Below are 23,434 nucleotides of genomic sequence, written 5' to 3'. Positions count from 1 at the left end.
CAGACTAATCAGAGTCAAGGTCCCTACAGCGCCCTGGAGGAGACTGTCCCCAGATGAGCCTACAGTCCATGGTACCGAGTACATGCAGTTGAGGGAAGCTGTTGGTATCAAGGGTCCCAGCCCTAACAGAGGTGCGAGGGGGAGGAGACAGGAGCAGCGGATTCCAAAAGTGCCAATTCTGAGGCCAATTCCTAAGGTGAGTTCTTTCTTAGATCCAGGGGCCACACCTGAGCCTGAGGCAGTGTCAGGTTCTGGGGACCAGACTCAAGTCCAGGGTAAGCCAGGCTGGCACCAAGCCAGAGTGACCTGGCACCAACACTGACCTCAGGTGATACCCAGAGGGCTGAGCTGTGGTTCCCTCAATGCCCCCACTTAAAACCAATGCTGGTCCGGTCTGGGCGGGGCCTGGGTGTGAAGTGATTCGGGGAGGAGAGAAAAAAGGCTACAAAGCAGGGCAGGGTTTGACTGCAGGAGCTCAACAAGTTGAGAGAGTAACACAGGCTGCCGTAGGAATCAGAAGTTTGGGGTGCTGGCCCTGGTACTTCCCTGCCATGTGATATAGTTAACTAAACTCTTGGCTGCTTCAACTGTAAACCTGCAAAATTGTCCCACCCTTTCCTGCCCGCCACACACAGTTGCTGGGCACGGTAGGTGAGCTGCCATCTGGGAAAAAGCTGTGTAAACTATAGGTCCCTGTGCAGACACTGGTGTTTCACTGATCCATGATGCTGCATATTTTGTCATCATTTTGCACTGATGCTCCAGATCTCTGTCCTGGGAGAAATCATCTGGGGTCTCATACTCCAGGTGTCACACAGAGCCCAGGCTTTCTGATCTCCCATCGAGACTCACACACAGGGCTTTAGACTGGGGACTGAGAAAGACGGGAAGAAACAAGTCCTCACCTCTTTCTCCAAACCGCCTGGCCCAGGAACTCTCCAGCCATGGCTGGCTGCCTCAGTGGGGCCACTCGTGTGTGGAGGCCAGTTAGTTCCAGGACACACACTCCCCAGCACGGCCTTTAGTCTCTCTGGCAGGGGCGTGCGGCCGCCACCTGGACTCGCAGGCTCTCCACCTCCACTCACAGACCCAACAAAATCAGGCTCCACTCACTGGCTTAGGACTTGCCATCTTAAAAATAACTTACTGGGTTGTTCCTGATTATAAAAGTAATATATATACATCTTAGAAAACTAGAAAATTCAAAACAAAACACCACCAATATCATCATGTATTTACTTTGCCTTATTTTTTACTTGTATTTCCAACACCTTCCCATATCTCTGATTCCTGAAGAATTCCGGCTGACCCTAATAGCCCCGTGTTGAACCCTGCTGCGAGACTGAGTCCAGAGGTCCTCCCCGCTCCCTTCATTCCGCACAGAAAGGGGTGGCACGCCAAGTGTTAAAGGCATTACCAATTCCTGGTGATTGAATTGTAATGAGGACGAGATGCTAAATTAAAGTTTATTGCAGAATAAAAGAGTGTGTAGTCAGCATTTGTAAGCGGCTACAATGAGATGCCTTCCAGAACTTGGCAATACAATTATGTAGCGTTAAATTAGTAGAGTGCACACACAGATGAGATTAGCTGTCTGCAGGAGTCACTTTAAAACACCAGTTGTCTTTTGTGAAGGCAGACAGCCAGCCTCGAACGCGGGTCAAGACGTGAGCGAACGTGTAAGCAGCAGGGCCTACCACGGCCCTGGGATGTCTGCAGAGACCAGGCGCGTGTGGGGGAGGAGGAGGTCTGTGAGGAGCACGGAGAAGGGGGTGAGGAGGGAAGCCTGTTGGTGGTGTCAGTGCTGTCTGGGGAGAGCTGCCGGCCTGTGGGAAGGTGTTGGCTGGAGTGACTGGGTTCAAATATCGACTCCCACTGGCTTACGAGCTATGCCACTTTGGGCAAAAACATGTACTACTTGAGCTCTTCTTCCAATCTGTGAAACGGGATGCTGTAATTTCCCTTAGTGCTGCTGTGATGGTCTTGCTTAGAAAGCAATAAAGTAGCTGATAAACTCTAATTCTTAATATTAACAATGATATCATTGCTGATAAATAATGTATTTAGCAGTTCCTAGTGAGGTGGTTCAATAGAAGCCAACAACAGAAGCTGCCCGTTTCTGGGTGTGCTGAATAAAAACCACAACTCCTTGACCTGCCACAGTGACCAGCGACCCTCAAGTGACGCAGTGCCCCCAGGCCCTAGGGCGGCAGCCTCCCTCACTGCCTGGCCTGCAGTTGGAGCTGTGGCCATACACTTTCTTTCATGCATGTGGAAACAAACATAAAGGCTGGAACTGTGTGTGAAATAAATGCTATTTGTGGGGGAATGGGAATTTTATTTGCTATAACCCCTATGTAGCCAACAAAAAAGTTCTTAGTACAAAGAGTTCTGAGAGTTATCCTGAGTGGTGACCAGGAGCATATATTGTGGATAATGTTTGCCAGTATTTTATGAAGTAATGTAAAGTTTAAATAGGATAATAGGTATAAAACTACTTGTTTCCTAGCACATAATAAAACCCTTGATATAAATGTTTCACATTTTGCAAATGTGGGTTTTTGTTTTGGGGTTGGGGAACAGTACTCCACACTCTAAAACAGATTTGTTCTGATACAAAAGAAGAAAAATCACGTTTATTTTACAAGGCAGTATTTTCCTAAAGTATTATACATAAAGGAAAGTTGAGCTGTCTGTAGGAAAACAATATAATTTTAAGAAATTACAGAAGAATCAACATTGTGCTTAAAACTTTAAAATAGTTTTTAAAAAATAGCACAGCAAGTGAATATTGCAAGGTATGAACAGCCTTCAAAAATGATGTGAAGACAATATAGAAGCTTAATATTAAAATTGCTAGTGATGGGTCACTTTCAGATGTATTTAGGCTAAGAGAGCACTGCTTCAATCTTAATAGAAAAAAAGAACTCAGCACTAACTGAAATATGGCCCTTTTGTAATACAGTCAACTCCCAATTATCCATAGTAATGAAAAGGAGCACTGACAAAACTTTTAAATGGTGAATAATCCCAAAATTAATTTTGAGAAGTTGTTTATGTTTGGATGTGAGAAAGACTGACATCCCTGACACTCACAGCACTGATACAGTTAGTGGAATTCCCACTTGCCTTCTCCCCTCTTCCTCCTCCTCAATGGGAAAAGACAAAATCACAAACTACTGAAAAGCCTAAAATATAAATGGCCTCCTTGATTCTGCTTCACATCTCCTCTGGAGAAGGGGATAGGAAAGAAAACTGTTAAAACTTAGTCTTCCTCATGTAAAAAGTTAAAACGTCACAATAAAATTTTGCAAATGAGATGTGGAATAATTAAGAGCTGATAACAAATACTATTTTAACTTGTGCTTTTTTCCTTGCCTAGCAGTATCTATACCACCAAACTTATCTAGATATTTTGACAGCTTTCTAAATTATCCAGTTGCACCCTGTTACCCAAGGAAAGAATAAATTTGCACACAAGGAGTTTGTTATGATCAATCCCAAAAGAACTGCAGTGTTTCAAATAGACCAGGAAGTGGAAGTGAAGAAATAAAACTAGTCCCAAGATAAATCGAAAAAGTATTTCACAAAAAAAAAACTATGTAGTTCTGCTCTTGGTGGTTTTGTTTTTGTTTTGTTTTGCATTATATTACCTTGAACTACAAGTCTTCCCCATCCAAGGAAGCAACTGTTGTTCTTCAGGGTTGTTCTCAAATTCTCATCTTAAAAATTAAAAGGTAAAAAATACCAGATTTGATAATAAAACTTTCTGTTAATATACTAAATAGTTATAATAACTTCAAAAGAATTTTTTTAACTGCCCTGTCATTTCTCAGAAAAGTTATGAGCATACTTTAAACTTGAAAATTCTAAATAAATCTTGGATAGATAATTCTAAATGTGGAATTTAGTTTTCTTAAGCTCTACCTACTAGTTTTTATACCAACTTTCCAAAAGTAGGAACAGTGCCAGGTTTCCACAAAAGCCTAAGAAAGAAATTTATCCATCCATACAGCCCAACTCTTGCTCCAGTGAGCGCACTACTGGGTCCAAATTATAAAGCTTTCATGTGTGTCAATGTGCAAGTGTTAATCACAAGGCTATTTAATATGACTGTGTTCAGTGTCTATAGTGCAGTCGCAGTCTAAACATTTTCTAAAGTGCCTATAAATATGTGTATACAAATCAGTAATGTAATATCAGCATTACAGAAAAATTCTTTCATAGAATATAGAACAGAATAGGCCTAGAATTTAAATTGAAACTACACATTTTTATATCCTTATCAGTTGATTTTGGAATGCAAGCATAAAGAAACAATTCCAGTTCAATCATATATTTCAGAGAATTAACGGTGCTAGGACAAAAAATTATTGTTTGTGCTTATTTAGAAAAGGCCGTTTTGAGATCCAGGAGTATATGATATTTACAACACAATGGAACATCTCCAATTCTATACAATAGACAGTAGTAAGTGAAGCTTAGTGAGTTTTTAATTATAAAGAGATTGTGCAAATATTTAAAGTGATTATCAACCATTGTGAAATCCAAAAATTACATTAAAATCGTGGCTAATCTGAATGGCAGTTCAGGAGTTTAAAAAACAGGAACCTAGACAAAGTCATAGATAGTATTGATAAAGGGGCCCAACCTTGACAGTTAGCCAAGTTTCAGAAATGTGGCCCCGTGACCATGTATTTCCATGGCTTTGGAAACCTGCTTGTTGACTCCAATTAGTTTAGTGGGTGGGAATGTGGGCCCATAATAGAGCATTGATGGGAACGGTGTAGAGAAAGAAGCCCCTCCACATGCCCACCCAGGGGATTCAATGAATTCACCCATGGAGTAAATCTAGACCAGGCCCTGGTGTTGCTGTTACAACCCTGAGTACACGATGGGTGACTGCACCGCTGTAGCCTGATGATGGGTGATTGCAGGCACGTGGCTTCCATGCCTGCCTACAGCAGGCCACTAACTCAAGGGAGGGCCTGAGAACCTCAGGCAGGGCTCATCAGATGTCCCTGGGCCACCTGGGCCATGCCATGGCAGGGGAAAGCCCCTTATGCCCACACTTGCCTCTACCTGTCCTCTCCTTTGCCTTGTTCCAGGAGTTGCTTTTACCGCCGTCTTGGTTTGACTTATTGAGTCTTTAAATTTCAATAAGTAGGAACTTTATGCTGCATTGTCATCTAGCAATGAAAGTTTTAACCAACACTGCAAAGGAAAATGCATACTCTGCCTTCTAACCCCTATGGATGTTTTGGCCACCTAAACCTAACAAAAAGTTCTAGTAAATGACTTGAACTATGTGTACAACTAGGAAAGCAGATTCTTCCTTGAGAAGTTTGTGAAGGATGCCAAATGGAGGCTTCAAGGAAAAACACAACCGGGCCTCCTCTTGTTTCTTCAGATACAAATTAATGTGACATAGAAAACGTGTCACAATGCTGACAGAGCACAAGATAATGCCAAGAGAGCATGCTCATGGATAGTTAGAAGTATTTTTCTAACTCCAACATTGATGGTTCTCATTTCATTTGGCCATATTTAAATTTTCCTGGATTCTTAATGCCTCATGGATAGATTTGAAGAAATGGTAGATAACCAACTCACATGAGAATACCTGGTATAAATGGAGATTAGGAGTAGAATTCTGGAGAAAGCTAAATAAGAAAGAATATTCACTATTTTGTGCATGTGAGAAAAGAGAACATATACAACAGACCATGGATATTAGTATAGTAAAATGAATGAATACTATGTAAAATATTTTCTCTTAGCAGTGAACTATTTCAACTGCTTTTCTTTTTGCATTTGCATAAAAAAATCCATGCATCATACTGAATTCTAATCCATTTCTCACTCAAGTCATTCTAATGCTTCATACAACCAAATGAAGCAGAATTAATCAAACCTATTAGATTCATTCCTAATCCCTAAAGGACTTCTGTCTTTAGCATTTCCATGCTAACTAAAACTATTAATTGATTTTTTTTTTTCCTGTAAAATTCAGATGTGGCTGCCTCCTAAATATAATACCTATGTAACTTCCTAAAAGTTTTCCCCGGATTTGAATAATAATTAAGAAAAGCAGGGAAATGTTGGGGAACTCACCCAAGAGGCCAGCTCAAATGCTGTAACACCTTCCCCAGCTTGCCCAAGCCAAGTACATCTCACCTTCCCCCGGGTTCCCAGAGCATTTTGGGTACTGTAACTGCATGTGTCATATCCCCTGCTGGATTATGGGCCCCTTCGTGGTGGGAATCAGGTCTTATTCATTCTGTATCTCCCCCTTAGCACCCTGCAAAGTGTAGGTGCTCAGCTAAAACTGTATTGATCACGAAACAGATGAGGTTTCTTCTTATGTGAAGGTCTAGCTCAGCCCCAGTCATGGAGTGTTGTGCAGACACTGGCCACAACCAGGGGCTGTGCTGGCTTCCAGTGATCTCCCAGAAGTAAGCCGAGGCAGCTCTGGTCCAGCCCCAGTGTAGGTGTTGGGTAGGGGGAGGCAGGAAGAAATGGCACCTGCCAGGGCACACTCTGTTCCTCCCAAGTGAGCGGCTTCCCACATGGGATTAGCAGGACAGAAGTGCCCATGATCATGCTGAAAGGAATACTAGGAGTCTCTCTGCGAAGGACCAGCTACTTAGAAATACTGTGTCCTTCACTCTGGGTAGCTCCTCAATCTGATCCATGACACTCTGTGATCATTGCTTCACTGCTTTCAAAGTTCCCAGTGAAATTAAGGCTGGGTCACAATTTATGACACCAGATGCTACATAGAAAGTAAGTCAAGATACAAAAGAAAACTATAATAAAAAGAATGTCTTAGTTGTAAGACTAATTTAAAAGTGAAACTAATCAGCAGACCACCGAACTGCTATGGTTGTTAAAGAGGGGTAGAAAATATCAACAGCATTGGAAAAAAGGATCCATCAGACAAAGGTACAAAAGCTCAGCATGGATCAGAGGCTGCAGCTTCTTGCCTGGACTCTCACACGGTGGTTTCTATTGTTTCAATCACTTCCAGATCAGACTGCGACGGGGAGAGAAGGGTGCACTCGTCCGGTTCCCAGCTGCTCTCTGGACTGTAATCTTCCTCTGAACTCAGTTCTGCTCCTTCTTCTGTGTCCTCATCACACGATTCCACATAGTGAGCCCCAATTGCATTGATCCCAGAGTCCTCAGAACTTGAGGGAGAAGAGCACTGATCTATTTTTGGTGTATTGCTCTCTTTTGAAATTAAGGCATCGTGTGCAGAGACCTCCTCAGGACTCATTTTGTGGGAATGTGGCGCTGGCTGCTTCTGCACATAACACATCTTCCCGTTAATACATTTAACCTGATAGTTGTCAATAAAGAGGTCTGAAATCATACAGTACCTTGGTGAGTCAGGGGGAAGGGGAGGCTGGAAGACAGATGCAAATTTCAAAAAATGTTCGGTGAGCGAGACTGAGATCTGAATGGTGTTTGTGGGTTCCCGAGGCCTAGCAGGAATCTCGGTGCTTGGAAGCTGTTCCACAGGGGTCATAGGCTGATACACATATTTGCCTGTGGAGACACAAAAAAGACAAGTAAATTCTACAAATATTACACAAACTATATTAATGTAGCCACGATAGTTTCTTTCTGAGGACTCAGAATGTTTAAAAAAATATTTCAGTAACCCTTCAAAAGAAACTAGTAAAAAAAAAAATCATTCAACATTGTTATAATCAATTAAAAATAGAGCATGGCACACAATAATTTTCATCTAAAAAAACTCCATATACTTTCCAAATCTTTGAGTCTTTCTAATGCCTCTGAAATAGGTAAGTGGATACTATAATCCTTATTTTGCAAACAACTTTAACTGATTTACCCATCAAACTGGAACAAAGAATGTCCACAATATAGTATAGTGAAAATACAAGTTGTGAAACAGTATAACATACCATAAAATTATAATTCCAGTTTTATCTTTAATATGTTAATATATACATTTAACAAATGAGCATTATGTTCTTGAGTTTTTATCAGAATTATGGAAGACTTTTACTTTCTAAGGTTTCTGTTTTAATCAGAATATACATATACTCCTATTTGTTGACTATGTCATAGCCTATTGGATTGTCCTCAATGGCGGGGGTAAGGTTTAGGGTGTGAAATGATGTCTCTCAAGACCCAAAGCTCATCAGGGGTCTAAACAGGAGGTGCTCTCCCTGATACCAATTCCACTGGCACTAAGCAACCTAAGCCAAGCAGAAGCAAAGGCACAGGCAGATACAGGGGGTAAACTGCTGGATGTTTCTAAGAAACCAAGCAAAATGTAAATGGACCTGGTCCTAATGCATCCCTTTCCTTATTCTTTACTTCATTCAGCATTTAGCAAAGCCTCCCATGTGTCAAGTACTAAGGGAATACAGTTGAAGATTACCCAATCTGTAAGTCTAAAATGATTTTCAATAGAAAGCTGAAAGGGGAGGGGGAAGCCCTGAAAAACCAAGAGATGGTAGCCACAATTGTGGCCAGCATCTTAGATTTTTCTTAATTTAGTCCATGTTGTATCTTCTGCACATATTTATGACCGGGGTTTTTAACCTCAGCACTACTAGCGTTGTTGACCAGATAGATAATTCTCTGTCGTGTTGGGGCGGGGGGCTGTGCTATGTACTGTAACCGTTTAGTAGCAACCTTCGCCTCTGCCCACTAGATGATGGTAGCAGCTCCACCCCCAGATTAAACAATCAAAAATGTGTCCAGACATTATCAAATACCCCCTGAGGGGTAAAATAACCCCTGTCAAAAACCACTGACTAATGATATCCTTGTGAGCATCTTTTTGCAGGCAAATAACTCATTGCTCCTGTTTTATTTCTTTGTAAGATTGAAAATCCTTCTAGGACAGGAATCATATTTGTAAGGAAAGCTATCTTAAGTTTTTTAATGTTAATTAAGCCATGGAATAATAGCAATTTCAGATCAGAATTGTAAGCAGTAATTATACCACAAATCATGTAACATCAGTAATCTATTAAGATCAAAAAGCCTGCTTACATTTTTTACTTGTTTCTTGATTCCTATACATAGCTTAGATACTACAATTTCTTTGTAACTAAATTACCCTAAAAATATCTTCAGTTTCATCCTGGAGTACCACATGGAAAATATATGTTTAAAATTGTTAAGCCTCTGGGTTCCCAGGTCTGCTTCCAAGGCTGGACACATATAATGCAAACCCTATGATCTGATTAAAAATACAAGTTAGAAGAACCTAGTAATACCTGCCTGGGGAACTATGTTTAAAATATACCAGGTATCTTCATTTCTTTATATCTGTAAAAGAAGGTATTACTACTTGTCAGGCAGAGTTGAAATCAGGTTATAACTAACAACTGGCACGGTTGAACCTCTGCCTCTAGGCATTTGTGGATGGACATTATCAACTTAAGGACCAAAGGAGGCCAATCTTTAAGCCTCCTTCCAATCCTCCAGCCCCAGGATTAGAGAAACATGTGTTCAGGCACAGAACAGAGAGGGACTTAGAGAATTTGGGAAATTACCCTCTTATGTCCACAGAGTGGTGAACAAAACATATGGAATGAGGTTTGGTCTTTTCTATTCTTAGCCAGTGGTTATTGAACTCAGGAGACTGTGGATGGCAGGCACTCGGAAATGCTTGTTGCAGAACGCTGATTAAGTTCATGCCAGCCTAAGTGACCTCTGGTTTAGTTATCCATTTGTCATAGCCACAGGAGCATCCTGGCAGTTGTTTCATGCCTTCCAAAACCATCCTTAGATCCAGAGGGAATAGGGCTATATTTAGTCCAAAGATGGAGGGAAGAGAGGTAAAGCCTGACTTTGGGGCTTCTCCAACCTCCTTTTCCTACTCCTACTGCACCCTCCTCAACCCATCCTTGTTTTCCTTCCCTTTCTTTGTGCTTCTTCATGATTTCTTTCCTTTCTCTCCTCTTTCTTTCTCTGGTCCCCTTTCCTCCAAAGCTCTATTCTTCTTTCTTGAGGTGTACTTGGACTAGTGTTTGTGCCCTCCCCCCAGATTCATATGCTGAATCCCTAGTGCCCAGTGTCACGGTATTTGGAGGGCAAGACCTTTGAAAAGTAAGTAGATTTAGAGGAGGCCTTGAGGATGGGGACTCCATGATGGGTTTACTGCAATTGTAAGAAGAGAAAGAGACCAGAGCCCCTTCTCTCCTCCATGTGAGGATACAGCATCTGCAAACCAGAATGAGTGCCCTCACTAGATACCAAATCTGCTTTGATCTGGAAATTCCCAGCTTCTAGACTGAGAAATGTTTGTTGTTTAAGCTACGCAACCTGTGTAGCTGGACATATATAATGCAAACTCTATGGTCTGATTAAAAATACAAGTTAGAAGAACCTAGTAATACATGCTTGGGGAACTATGTTTAAAATACACCAGGTATCTTCATTTCTTTATATATGTAAAAGAAGGCATTACTACTTGTCAGGCAGAGTTGGAATAAGGTCAGAACTAACAAATGGCATGGTTATGAACCTCTGCCGCTGAGCAGAGGTATTTTATTATAGCAGCCTGAACTGACCAAAACATGTAATAAAAGAAAGAGAAATGCAGGCCAGGCATGGTGGCTCGTGCCTGTAATCCCAAAACTCTAGAAGACTGAGGCAGAAAGGATCACTTGAGGCCAGGAGTTTGAGACAGCCTGGACAACATAGCAAGACCCTGTCTCGAGGAAAAAGAAAGAGAAATGCATCTGGGAGAGGACGACGTGTACTGCGTTCCAAATTCCATTTCCTTTTACAAGGTACACCTACTAAGTGTGTTTATTCAGAGCTAGGCTGACTGCCTAGCTCTAGGTTATCTAGTGACATGAGGATACAGATGTGAAGAAGACAGAGAAGTAAAATATAGAAAAGGTGGCCACATCAAAAAGTTGAGTAACTACCTTTCAAATATCAATTATTATGTAATACTATATTGATTTGGTTATACACACAAATAATTTTTTAAAAACTCATATGAAGGATTTAATTTGGTAAAGAGTCCAGAGGCATTGGTGCATTGCCCTCATCTCCAATAACTTACTGCTGTGGTATATTATGCTGAGAATCCACGCTCATAATGATAGCCCTGAAGCATTGCAAGATCCTGAATTACAGAGATTCTATTATGTTTACTGTACTTACTAAGAGAATAAAATGAACTAACATACTTCTTCAATAGCAAAAATTGAAACAAAAGGGTTTATGGCCATTTAGCCATGAAATTTAATAACCACCATACTCTATACACAATCTTAATTAAGGGTTTACTGTGTTATTTAAAGAATAAATGGATGAGGACTTTTAAACCCCTAAAAGGAAAAAGTAATCAGTCAGGGGTTGAAGAAAAGCAGAGGGAGAGTTAAAAGAAGGATCTAGATACTATCTCATACAGCAATTCTACTTCTGAGTATGTACCTAAAAGAACTGAAAGCAGGGTCTCAAAGAGATATTTGTACTTCCATGTTTGTAGCAGCTGCATTCACAATAGCCAAAAGGTGGCAGTGACCCGGGTGTCCACTGATGGATGGACAGATGAACAAGAGATGTTATCTATATAAAATGTAATATTATTCAGCTTTTAACAGGAAATTCTGACATATGATCCAACATGGATGAACCTTAAGGACATTATGTTCAGCCAGACACAAGACAAATACTGTATAATTTTGCTTACTTGATGTACCTAGAGTAGTCAAATTTATAGAGACAGAAAATAGGATAATGTCTTCCAGAAGCTGGGGCATAAAGGGGCATGGGGAGAGTTTAATGGGTAGAGCTTGAGTTTTACAAAATAAAGAGTTGTGGAGATGGATGGTAGTGATGGTTGCACAATGTGTTTTTTCATCCATTCAGCCAGCCTGTGTCTTTTGAGTGGGGCATTCAGACGGTTAACATTGAGTAATAGAACTGATATGTGGTGGGATGCTGTTCTGTTCATGTTGAGTAGTATCCTTATTGCTTTGTTTTCCCTCTTGTGCTATTGTTTACATGAGCTGTGAGGTTTAGCTTTTGGGTGATTTTACACTGGTGGGTATCTATTGTGCTGATCACGGATAATGCAGTTCTGAGTATTTCCTACAGCACAGGTCTGGTTGTGATGAATTCCCTTAGTGTTTGCTTGTCTGGAAAAGATTTTATTTTCTCCATCAATTACGAAACTTAGTTTTTGAAGGATACAAAATTCTAAGTTCATAGTTGTTCTACTTAAGAAGACTGAAGATGGGGCCCCAATCCTTCCTGGCTTATTAGGTCTCCACTGAGATGTCTGCAGTTACCCTGATGGGTTTTCCTTTGTAGGTTAGTTGTTGCTTTTGTCTTATTGCTTGTAGAATTTTCTCCTTTATTTTGACTTTGGCCAGGTTTATGACTATGTGTCTTTGGAGATGTCCTGTCTGAATCTTCCTGGTGTTAGATGACTATTTGGTATCTGGATGTCTGAATGTCTGGCAATACCAGGGAAGTTTTCTTCAGTAATTCCCTCAAATAGATTTTCCATGCTTCTTGCTCTTTCTTCTTTTCTCTCAGGGATACCTGTAATTCATATGTTAGTTTGCTTTGCATAGTTCCATATTTCTCTAAGTGACTGCTATGTCTTTTTTATTCTCTTCTCTGCCTCTTTGAATGACTAGGTTACCTCAGGAGCCTTGTCTTCAAGCTCTGAGATTCTTTCTTTGCCTTGGTTTAATCTGTTGAAGCTTTCTGCTATGTTTTGAAATTCTCTAAATGACTCTTTTATTTAAATTCTATTATATCCTTTCTTATGCTGTCTGGCTCTTTAGCAATTTTTTCATTTTTTTTTTCCCACTGATTTCCTGAAAAAAAAATTTTTTGGCTTCATTTTGTTGGTTTTCAACTTTCTCTTTTTCATGTTGCCAGGGTTCTTTTGCTGGTTTCTTCTCATCTGAATCCTCTTGTCTCAGGGCTAATAGGGTTTCAGGGCACCTGTTCTTCTTTGCTGGCAACTCTCTGTTTAGTTAGAAAGTCCTTAGATGGTGCTTTTGTGTCCTACTATGGAATGCTGACCCTGCAAGAGAGGAGTGGGTGCCATGAGAACCTGTAGTGCTGTTCTGATTTGTCCCACTTTCCTGTGATTGCCATAGTTAAAGTCGGTGCTGGATGACCTTTATGCAGGCTGGTGGGTTGTTCCCCAGATCTTTGTGGGAAGTTTGAGTTGGGGGCTGGATGACTCTCTCCACAGAGACTGGTATTGTGTGGTGGATTTCTCTGCCCAGGATCTCCCTACAGAGGTGACAGTGGCAGCTGAGTGATGCTATCTAGGCAGTGGTTGTGGGTAACTGGGCTGAGGGCATTGGCTCAAACCAGGTCCAGGTGTAATTGCACCTTGAGGCTGGAGAGTCCTTGGTGGGGTGCTGGACCTTAGGGTGGTTCTGCTGGCCCAGCAGCAGTAATAGAGACTCAGGATCCAGGTACAACACTGGAATCTTGGGGACAGTTTTACAGGGAGCTCTAGAGCGACACAGGTGGAGCCGCAGGCCCAGGTGCAGTGAGAGCCTCAGAGCCAGAACTACAGAGGCAGCACACGTGGGGTTCTCACCCAACCTAGGTCCTACTGAGGCAGGTACCCAAGGCTTCCCACGTGGTGCCTGTAGCACCTGAGGCATCACCTCTGCTCAGATCCCACACTGGAAGAGAGGGACGCTAGGCTCCAAGTCATAGGGCACAGCACAGGGTAGTGTCCATTCTGCCTGCTCCCTCGCTAGCCCAGTAGGGGCAATGCAAAGGCTACTGCTGTACAGCCAAGTCCCAAGCAGACCTGGCACTGTGCACCTGAGAGCTCAGGATGGCATTAGCTGTAGAAACCTGGTATTGGCAGCCACCAGATTCCTGCTGCACCTGTGTTCTGGTGCAATGCCTCTACTCAGACTCTGAGCAGCACCTCGATCAGTCCAAAGGTCTGTAGTGGAGGGAGCCCCTCACAGCTTGGGCCACAGTGCATGTGGAATGTGTGGAGGCCCAAGGCTCTCTCCTGCTGACCTCTGCAACATGTGGATGCCTCCCCACAGATCCTTTCAATCTTGCTGAATGAATCGCCCCATCGTCGACTTCACCCTCAGTGTCCCCCATTGTTTCTGCGGGGTTTTACAGTGTTCTTTCTGAGAAGAGCCATCGTGTGTAGTTATCCACCTGCAACTTTTGATCCTCTCCCTTGAGAGCAGCACACGTATGGGCTGCTTCTAGTCTGCCATATTCTCTTCCCCCTAACCAATTGCACAATACTTAATGCCACTGAACTGTACACTTAAATGGTTAAGACTGTAAATAATATGTATGTTGTGTAAATTTTGCCATGATTTTAAAATAAATTGGTCAGTATAATTCACTGTATTAACAGACTGCAGGGGAAAAAATCTATATATTCCAGAATATATAAATAATTCTTATAATTCAATAATGAAAAACAGATAACTCCATTTTTTTTTAAAAAGAAATGGCTATATATGAGCAACATGAGGGACCTTTATGGTGATAGAAATGTTCTATATCTCAACTGTATCAATGTCAAGGTTAATACCTTGGCAACATGAGGATTCTTTATGGTCATGGAAATGTTCTGTATCTTGACTGTACCAATGCCAATACCTTAGTTACCACTGGGGAGAAATGAATAAAAGGTGCAGAGGAACTCTGTATTTTTCTTAAAATTGTATGTGAATTTATGATTTTTAAAAAATATATAATCTAAAACCAGGGGGAAAACACCAGGAAGGTGATGATGTACCCTTTTCAGTACATTGTATTAGGAGATACCTGCTGTTGATGCATTTCATTACAGATAATGTTTGTCAACTTTGAAAACTTAATGTGCTGTCTGTCTAGGTTTCTCCATTGTAAAGTTACTGTTTTTCTCTTTGTAAGGGATATTTTGAGACTATGCAAATATCCTGTTTTGCATGCATAAGTGGATATTGTCTGCAACACCCATTACTGTGGTGTTTGTCAAACAGTGATTTTTCTATTTCCATCATTCTTTCTATATTTATTAATTATAAGTCTGTGTTAAAGTTGCAGATGCCAGTATGAAATCACTTTTTGTTAGACCCAAACAAACTAGAGCTGAGAGAGGACGATGGGGGAGGTTTCATGTTTATATGAAATAAACACCGTCTCAAGGGCTTTCCAAAATAACCCTACAAGAAATTCTTTCTTTAGGACTGTAGCAATTCAGACAAGATCCTCTGAAAAGGACACATGCCCAGTAACAGCATCTCTACCAATAAACTGATGCCAACTCTTGTCTTTGAGTCTCCAAAACAAATGAACTCTGATTCTAAGCAAATTATATGAACTTTTCCTTTTGCCAAAAAAGCTTTCTTTTACCCTGCCCTCTTCAGATGCATATATGGTTTGGTATAGCTGTGCATCTTGGGTTATAATTCCCATTTCTAAATCCCAAATAAATTCAACATATTTGGAGATACTCTGAAGTTTTTTTAGTTGACATAAAGACCAAGAGCTCCATTTATTTAATTATTTATATAAGCATGGACTCATATTTATTTTAGTCTATGAGTTTGCTATCTGTTACTATCGTTATTTCTTTTTTTGCACAAACTGTCCCAGAGTTTACTCATGGGAGCTCCTTTAAAGTCAGCTCCTTTGCCCTTTCAACATTCTCCTATCCTTAATTAAAGACTTCTTTACATCCTGGCACCATAAGACATTACTGGTTTATTTGTAATTTCCCTGCCCCAGTCTGAGAATCAGTCATTTCTCCAAGGAGCCCTAGTTCCTTTTAAGAACTTATACACATTAAGTTTGTTCTCAAGATAGTCCTGTGAAGTGGGATCTTAGTTTGCTAATGACTCACTCAAGTCACTCTCAGAAGTCATCCATAGGAAAGCGAAGAGAATACCTCATTACAATATCTATTAGTAATACCCATTTAAAAATATTAAAAATAAACCTCACAAATCTATTTATCTGGTCTCTTTTAAAGGGAGCTGAAATCACTTTCTCAATAATAAAACTGATTATACAACACAAGTAACACAAAAACCAACTGTGACCAGTAAATGAAAATAAATTTCGTACATCTCATTTCTTTTTGGGAACCTGGCTCAACACTTCCAGCCTACAAATAAGTAACTTCCACTATTCTTTTAAAGTCTTGATTCAAATATTTCTAATTTTCCCCCTTTAGTGTCTGGCAATAATATGTAGCATATACTCTCTTTACAAGTTTCACAATGAGACATTTAAAAGGTTTTTGTTCTCATCCTGGTTCTTTGTAATAACTCTTTGGTTAAAAAAACAAAACAAATCTCAAGCTAATATAACAAGATAGAAGTCAGTTCTAGGATACAGGCCTTAAAATATCTGTGTTCTTTCTCCAGGACACCCATTACTTCATTAATAAAGGTTTAGATAATGCTCTATTTATACTGTCATTCTTTGCCATTAACTTCAACTAACATTCCAATTTGCAGCACAGTGTAATTATTAATACATAGCAGACGTATTTACTTAAGGTGTTTCTTTTGGTTGTAGAGCACAAAGGGAAGGAAAAATAAAAACAACTCAAATAATCATAGAAAATAGATGTATATGCCTTGTTAAGTTATTGTATGTACTTTGTTAAACTATTTTTTTTTTTTTGATCAGTTGTACCTTTCAATTCTTAAAAATCCTTTGGGTGGAAAATGAGCTTTTTGCCTTGGCAGATAGTTTTATGGTTATTATTAATGTGTGTCCCCTGGACACATGAAGTACATTGCTCTCAGGGAATGCAAAGTAATTTTAATATTTGCCTAAGTAAAATATAATTAGAAAGGTAAGTTTACTGAAAACAAAATGAGTGGCCTGAAGTAAACTGCATACACAGTTCAGTTCTGTGATTTTATATACTGAATCATAATTATGTTTATTCCCAAGGGCATTCATTATTTTGAAAGTAATGTTAAATATTCTTTAGCAATTTCTGCAAGGTATATTTCTTAAGCAAAAGAACATAGTATTTATTATAATCAGTATTTTTTTGTGGCCTGACCCTCAACCCTGCCCCACTGGCAGTCAATATACCAATATTTTTATACTTTGACTTGAGACAACATTAAAGTTCACATATTTTCTAATATGTTGAAGTCCTCAATCAGAAATTTATATAAGAGCCTAGTTTCTTCATTTTAAAATTGTATAACTTCTTTAGTGTGGTGGAACATGTTAATGTAAAGCTAATCCCCAGTGAGACAGACCACTAGGAGCATGCTTTTACTCATTTAACAAATACTTATTGAATATCCACTATGTTTACACTACTAAATCAGATGCTATGGGAAAGTAAAAAGTACAGCATGTAGTCATGCTTCTAGGGGTTTTCAAATTAGGATAGAAGATTTAAAAATAAGAGTTCAGTAAAACTAAGATTATACACAAGAATATTCACCAGACAGTGGAATAGGATTCTAGGCTTCACTGAAGGATTTTACATGGCTACTAAAAGCTAAGGACCTGTATTGTAGCAAGCAGAACTGCTCCAGACCAGTTTCAGAGGCATAATGTAGCACTTTGGGGTTCAAAGAGTCGACCAAGAGGGTAAAGAAAGATAAAGTTTGTGAGGATGTCTGAGGCTGCATGGGGCTTGGAATGCACAGCTAAGGAGTTCAGGTTTTGGTAACAATGTTACTGAGGAGGCAAGAAATAATGATAAAAGCGAATTTTAGAAAATTGTGCTGATCAAATGGAAAGAGAAGAGATGAGAATTAAAAGGCTATTAAAGATTTTCAAGCATGATGCTACGGTCTACATCTCATGGCTTAAAAGAAAAGGTATGTCTCCTACGATTCCTCATGAAGGCAGCAGATCCCAGGAGGGTTAGGACAAAGACTGAGGAGATGAATATACCTGGATGGAATCCCACCACTGCACTTATTAGCAGTTTGACCTTTATGAAGTTGTTAATATTCCCATGTTTTCTGTCTCCTCAATGTAAAATTGGCTAGTGATATCTACCTCATAGAGTGATTAAAGAATTAATGCTTTGAAAGCATTTTCATGTTAGTTGCTGGCAAACTGTAAACATTCCATTATTCTTGTTGCCTTATAGAAAGCAGGAACTCCCTGGAGATATCTCCAAACCACTCTATAGCTTTTCCAGGGCCACATCTGGCCAGCTCTGCCAAGGCCAGGATCTCCTATTCCTAAGTCTCTGGCATGCCCTGAATGCACACCCAGCTTCCAGATTCAGCTCCTCCCATAAACTTCTCTCTGACCACAGTTCTCTGCCACCCTACTTCATCACCTAGCCCCCAACCCTACAGTCTGCTTTCATATCTGCTTTTATTCCATTTTTCAATCTAATGTTTAAACCTCAATTATATGCCAGGCATATAAGCCAGGCACTGAACTAGGGATATGGGGTTAAAATAGCAAGCGAAACACAACATCCTTGCCCTCATGGAGCTTACACTCTTGGAGAGGATATATTCTTTAACACACTGACTGCCACACTAAGAAAAAAGTTTTTCCCTGGGGCCACGGTATTTTATTAAAACAAAATTATCCTTTGTCATTTGTTTTTTGTTTTCTGTGCATAACTTATATGCAATGAAATCCATGTGTTTAGATTTAAATTGTCAGTATTAATTGTAACAATAAACATCCACAAGCAAGATTTTCATGAACCACCTGCAGGGTTTGCTTCACGTGGTCCCAGGCTCAAAACTAGCATGAGTTAAATACAACTCACATAGCAGACAATGTGTTAAACTGTCATATGAAAAGATATATGATTATAAACCACTAAAAGAAACAAAAAGCAAAATCAGTGATCAGAAATTATATATTGGGATGCTTGATTTAGACTGAGGGGAGTCAGGGAAGACATCCCTGAGAAAGAGACAATATCTAAGACAGGTTGAGGATCCCTTATCCAAAATGCTTGGGGCCAGAATGTTATAGATTTTATATTTTTTCCAGATATTGGAATATTTGCATTAGGCTTATTCTGAAATCCAAAATGCCCCAATGGGCATTTCCTTTGAGCATAACCCTTTGAGTGTCATGTCAGCACTAAAAAAGTTTTGGATTTTGGAGTATCTGAATTTTCAAATTAGACATGGCACAACCTGTATGTGTCACCTCAGGACTGAGTGGCAGTTAACCAGGCAAAGAGAACAGCCATAGAGTCTGAAGCATGATGAGTGATCAGAAGAAAGGGATGAGAATGTGGGTAGTGGAGGCCAGACCATGCGGGGCCATGTTGAGGATTGGGGATTTTCTACAGAAGAAAGCCATTACACCGTTTTAAGGAGATAAGTGACATGATCAGATTTGCTTTTCTACTCACTTCTAAATGCTTTGCTCACTATTGGGTATAGATAAAGCTAATCCAAAGCACTAAACAGACTTCAACAATCAAGCTACTGCCCTTCTCCTAGTATCATACTGGGTCTGGATTTAAGTCAATCAGGTATAAGATGGAATGGAGGAGATAGTAACACCAATATACCCTTTACCAATAGATTACTATAATCTACCCTACTCTAGCCCACATTTTAATACCCTCAAGTATGGGCAACTGGTACCCTGATACCTGTCTTAAAAATAACATTTCTATAAGTGCCATACACAAAAAATAGAGAAGCTATTCACCACACTTATGAATTCACAGCAGCCAATCTGAAAAGAGATAGTTAATATATCTGCTTATATAATATATAAGAAGACTATACTTTCTAAACCATGTTTAGTCCTACCTGAAGCCAAGTCTTCTCATTTAAGGAATAGAAATATGTAACAACCTTGTGCATTTTAACAAGTAACTACCAGTGGACAACTAGGAGGAAAAAGAAATGTAAAATGCATCCCATTTACAAACATGTTTGAGTCACACAAACATCCATAAACCCCACAAGATGAAAGATGAATATTAAGTTGTGGGTATAGACTGTGCATAGCATAGGAGGTTCAGAGAAAAAGCAAGGGCTAGAAAAGGCTCCACAGAAAATATGGAATGTTAACTGAAGAGCTAGGACTTGAACAAAAGAAAATCAAGTGGTATGCCCTGTGCAACAGTACAGAGGTGGAGAACTTGTGAGATGGGTGAGGGATGATGTGACCAGGTGGATTGGAGTAGAGGGCTCTCCCGTGACCCGAGACTAGTCTCTTCATGGAGATACAGCCATCCCTCTGTATCCTAAAGGGATTGGTTCAAGGACCCCATGGATACCAAAATCTAGGGATGCTCAAGTCCCTGATGTAAATGGTATGGTATTTGCATATAACCTACACACATCCTCCCATATACTTTAAATCATCTCTAGATTACTTATAATACCTAATACAATGTAAATGCTACATAAGTAGTTACTGTTTGTTTATATTTTATTATTTTCATTTATTTTCAAATATTTTCCATCTGTGGTTGGTTGAACCACAGATGCTGAACAGGCAGATAAGGAGAGCCAATTGTAATGTGGAAAGAACAAAAGATTTCCCTTGTTATAGGAAGTCAGATACAGTAAAAGCTACTCTGCTGAATAAACTGGCACAATGGAACTTCTTGAACCTGTAGACATAGGCAATTCCAGTTAGGAGAGGCCCCTTCTGGGGCCAGAGAGTTCAGAATATCTGATAGGTAAGTTTGGCTGAAATAGGCCATGCTGGGAAAAGAAAATGAGAACTCTCTGAGGTTTCTAGTTCCTTTCAGATGGCCAAATAAGAGTTTCATACAGTGAATATGTCTGCCTCTCTCCATTTAAACTAGAAAGTCCTACTTATCCACCTGGAGCTATTCTGCAGCTAGTTGAATACAGTAATTGGTTAGAAAAGAGAAAGCTTAAGGGAGCTTTTTCACAAGGATGGGTCACTAAGGGTGAGACAGAGCATGAAAACCATATGTTCAGAAAAGAATGGCTGCTGACAGGGCACACAGAGACCCAGCCAGTACGTACTGAATGTCTACAATTTGCAGTGGAGGAGTGAGAAAGAAGTGTGATGAAGGAAAAGATGAATAAATGGGAAAGTGGCTGATTGTGGAAGATACCATGATTACAAGGTGAGAAAAGCTGTGTAACACCCCCTTTTTCATATAAAGATGGTTAATAATAAAAATGAAAATCATATTTGATATTTTAATAACAATCCTTGACCTTAGAGGTATTTTATGAGACCATCTCAGCCTCCCACTTTTCTCTGCAAAAATCACTAGTACATGAGTTACCAGACTGAACAAAAGATTTCTAAAACTGCAGTTTGAAAAAATCCATTTTGAGAACAATGAAATCCCTACGAGGGGGCAGCAAAAGTAGAAAGTCTGGAACATGATGACTCTGATGTAGTTTTCTGCCATTCCACTAGCACACAGCTGTATAGTTCTACAGACACCAAACAAGTTATTACGAGCCATTAATTCAATGGACAGATATTGCTGACAGACTAAAGCTAAGGAAAACAGTATAAGACATCTGTCACATTTACTTATTGATCTGAGGATGAAAAGTTCAGAAATTCACAAGAAAAGGATGCTAACCAGTCAACCTGATCTAAGAAAAATAAGGTCTTGAAGCATCTAAAGTATCTGTTCTTAGTGCAGGGACTCAGTGTATGTTTACTGAATTTTTAAAAATGTAACTTTGTTAAAGGTTATTTTTTTAGGGAACAGGTCTGTATGCTATTCAAGAACCTCATTTTCAAAATTATATAAACTACTATAGCATTTTAATAATCAGCCACAATATTCTAAATATCATACATATAATTTAAAATAAAATTATTAATATTTATATATATCTCCCAGCATAATCAAAGAAAATATACTGATCATGTTTTTCTTTACTTAGGTAATAATTACCCCTCATTTCTCATGGACCTATATATAGTTAGACAAGCCAATTTCAAAATTGGTGTCACTGGGGAAATTCAAAGGATTAGGAATAAAAATTAACAAGTTTAGTATTTACAGCTAAATAGTGTCTCTGCTTCATTATCTACTTAACTACTCCTGAATGGGGACACAGATGATGACACCAAAACTCAACTTGAAGCTTTGTTCTTGGACTACCTCTTCCTCACAATAGTTAGGTTGTACAATCTAAAGCAGGAAGTCACACCACAGTTGACACTGAATAGTAAAGAGAGAAAAGGAGGACCAGTGTACAATGAGACAATGAATGTGCCAGTTGTCAATTCATTGCCTCAGCTCCTAATTTTCCCTGATATGCCCTGTCATAATGGACAGAATTCCTTTAAACATGTTTCTTTTACAGTGAGCACGACATGACACCTGCTTAGAAAAGAGGGTGGTGAACCGACACTGCAGGAGGAAAGGGCTCTCCTGATGGCTGCTCTGATGATGAGGGAAACTCCACTCCAGCCATGCATCCAGAACATGTGGTTCCTTGGCAAACTTACAGTCTTGGTACTGGCCTAGTGATAAACTCCCTGTGGCTCTCTCCACACAGAAACCAGCATTCCAAAGATCCAGCCCACACAAAGCCCGTGCTCCCTCTGCTCAGCCACACCAGTAGTTCCTGATTCCCTGTGCCCCACATTCACTCCAGAGGGCTGCTTCCTACTTGCCGAGCAACTGCAGACCAGTATAGCCTGGGCAAACCAGCAAATTTCTCTGCTATCCTGTGGGCTGAACTATACTTTCTCCAATAAAGACTGAGCCTCAACCTTGGTGAGGGGTATTTGTCCTTCCTTGAAATTTATCCCAGGGTCCTCCATAACCACACAGAATTTCCTTATATCTTTTTTTCCCTTTTTATATATTCATGGGGTATGAGTGTAATTTTACTACACTGATATACTGTGGTGAAGTCAGGGTCTTTAGTCATATATTTCTTAGAATTTTTATTTTTATATATTTTATTAAAGTTTTATTTATTAAAGTTTAATATGAAGTATTGTTAAACTTCTTCCCTGGTAATCCACTGTGTAGTGTCTATCTCCTGATTGGACTCAAACTGATTCAATGACCAATGTCAAGGTGTGGGATTTCTTACAGTAGTAATTTCCTGATTGAGAAAATGGAAGCATTAAGAAATTTTCCATCAATTCATGAGTGGATTAACAAAATACAGTATATGTATATCATGCAGTACTACTCAGCCATAAAAAAAAGGATGAATTAATGCCTTTTGCAGCAATTTGGAAGGAACTGGAGCCCATTATCCTAAGTGAAATATCTCAAAAATGGAAAGACAAACACCACACATACTTTCTAATAAACTAACCAATAGGCACATAAGTGTACAGAGGAAAGTAAAAGTCATTGGAAATCAACCAGGGAGGCTGAGGAGGAGGGGGCAAAAACACACCTACTGGGTACAATGAATATTATTTGAGTGATGGGCATTTTTATAGCCCTGACTCAAGCCATGTAACAAAAATATTTGTACCCCCTTAATATTTTGAAATAAAGAAATTAAGTTTATATATTTGGAAG

General features: G+C 39.7%; 1 protein-coding gene across 1 annotated transcript in view; it reads right to left on the bottom strand.

Annotated features, from left to right (window-relative positions):
* Positions 1-326: 326 nt before the first annotated feature.
* Positions 327-23,434, bottom strand: part of C1H3orf70 (chromosome 1 C3orf70 homolog) — a 71,329-nt gene continuing 48,221 nt past the window's right edge. The window contains exon 2 of the mRNA XM_012736848.3: positions 327-7,551. Coding sequence (XP_012592302.1) covers positions 6,995-7,551 — 557 coding nt within the window. The 3' untranslated portion in view covers positions 327-6,994. The remainder of the gene's footprint in view (positions 7,552-23,434) is intronic.

The sequence above is a fragment of the Microcebus murinus genome, chromosome 1, assembly GCF_040939455.1.
Source record: "Microcebus murinus isolate Inina chromosome 1, M.murinus_Inina_mat1.0, whole genome shotgun sequence".
NCBI lineage: Eukaryota > Metazoa > Chordata > Mammalia > Primates > Cheirogaleidae > Microcebus > Microcebus murinus.
This window is presented reverse-complemented; position numbering and strand designations above follow the sequence as displayed.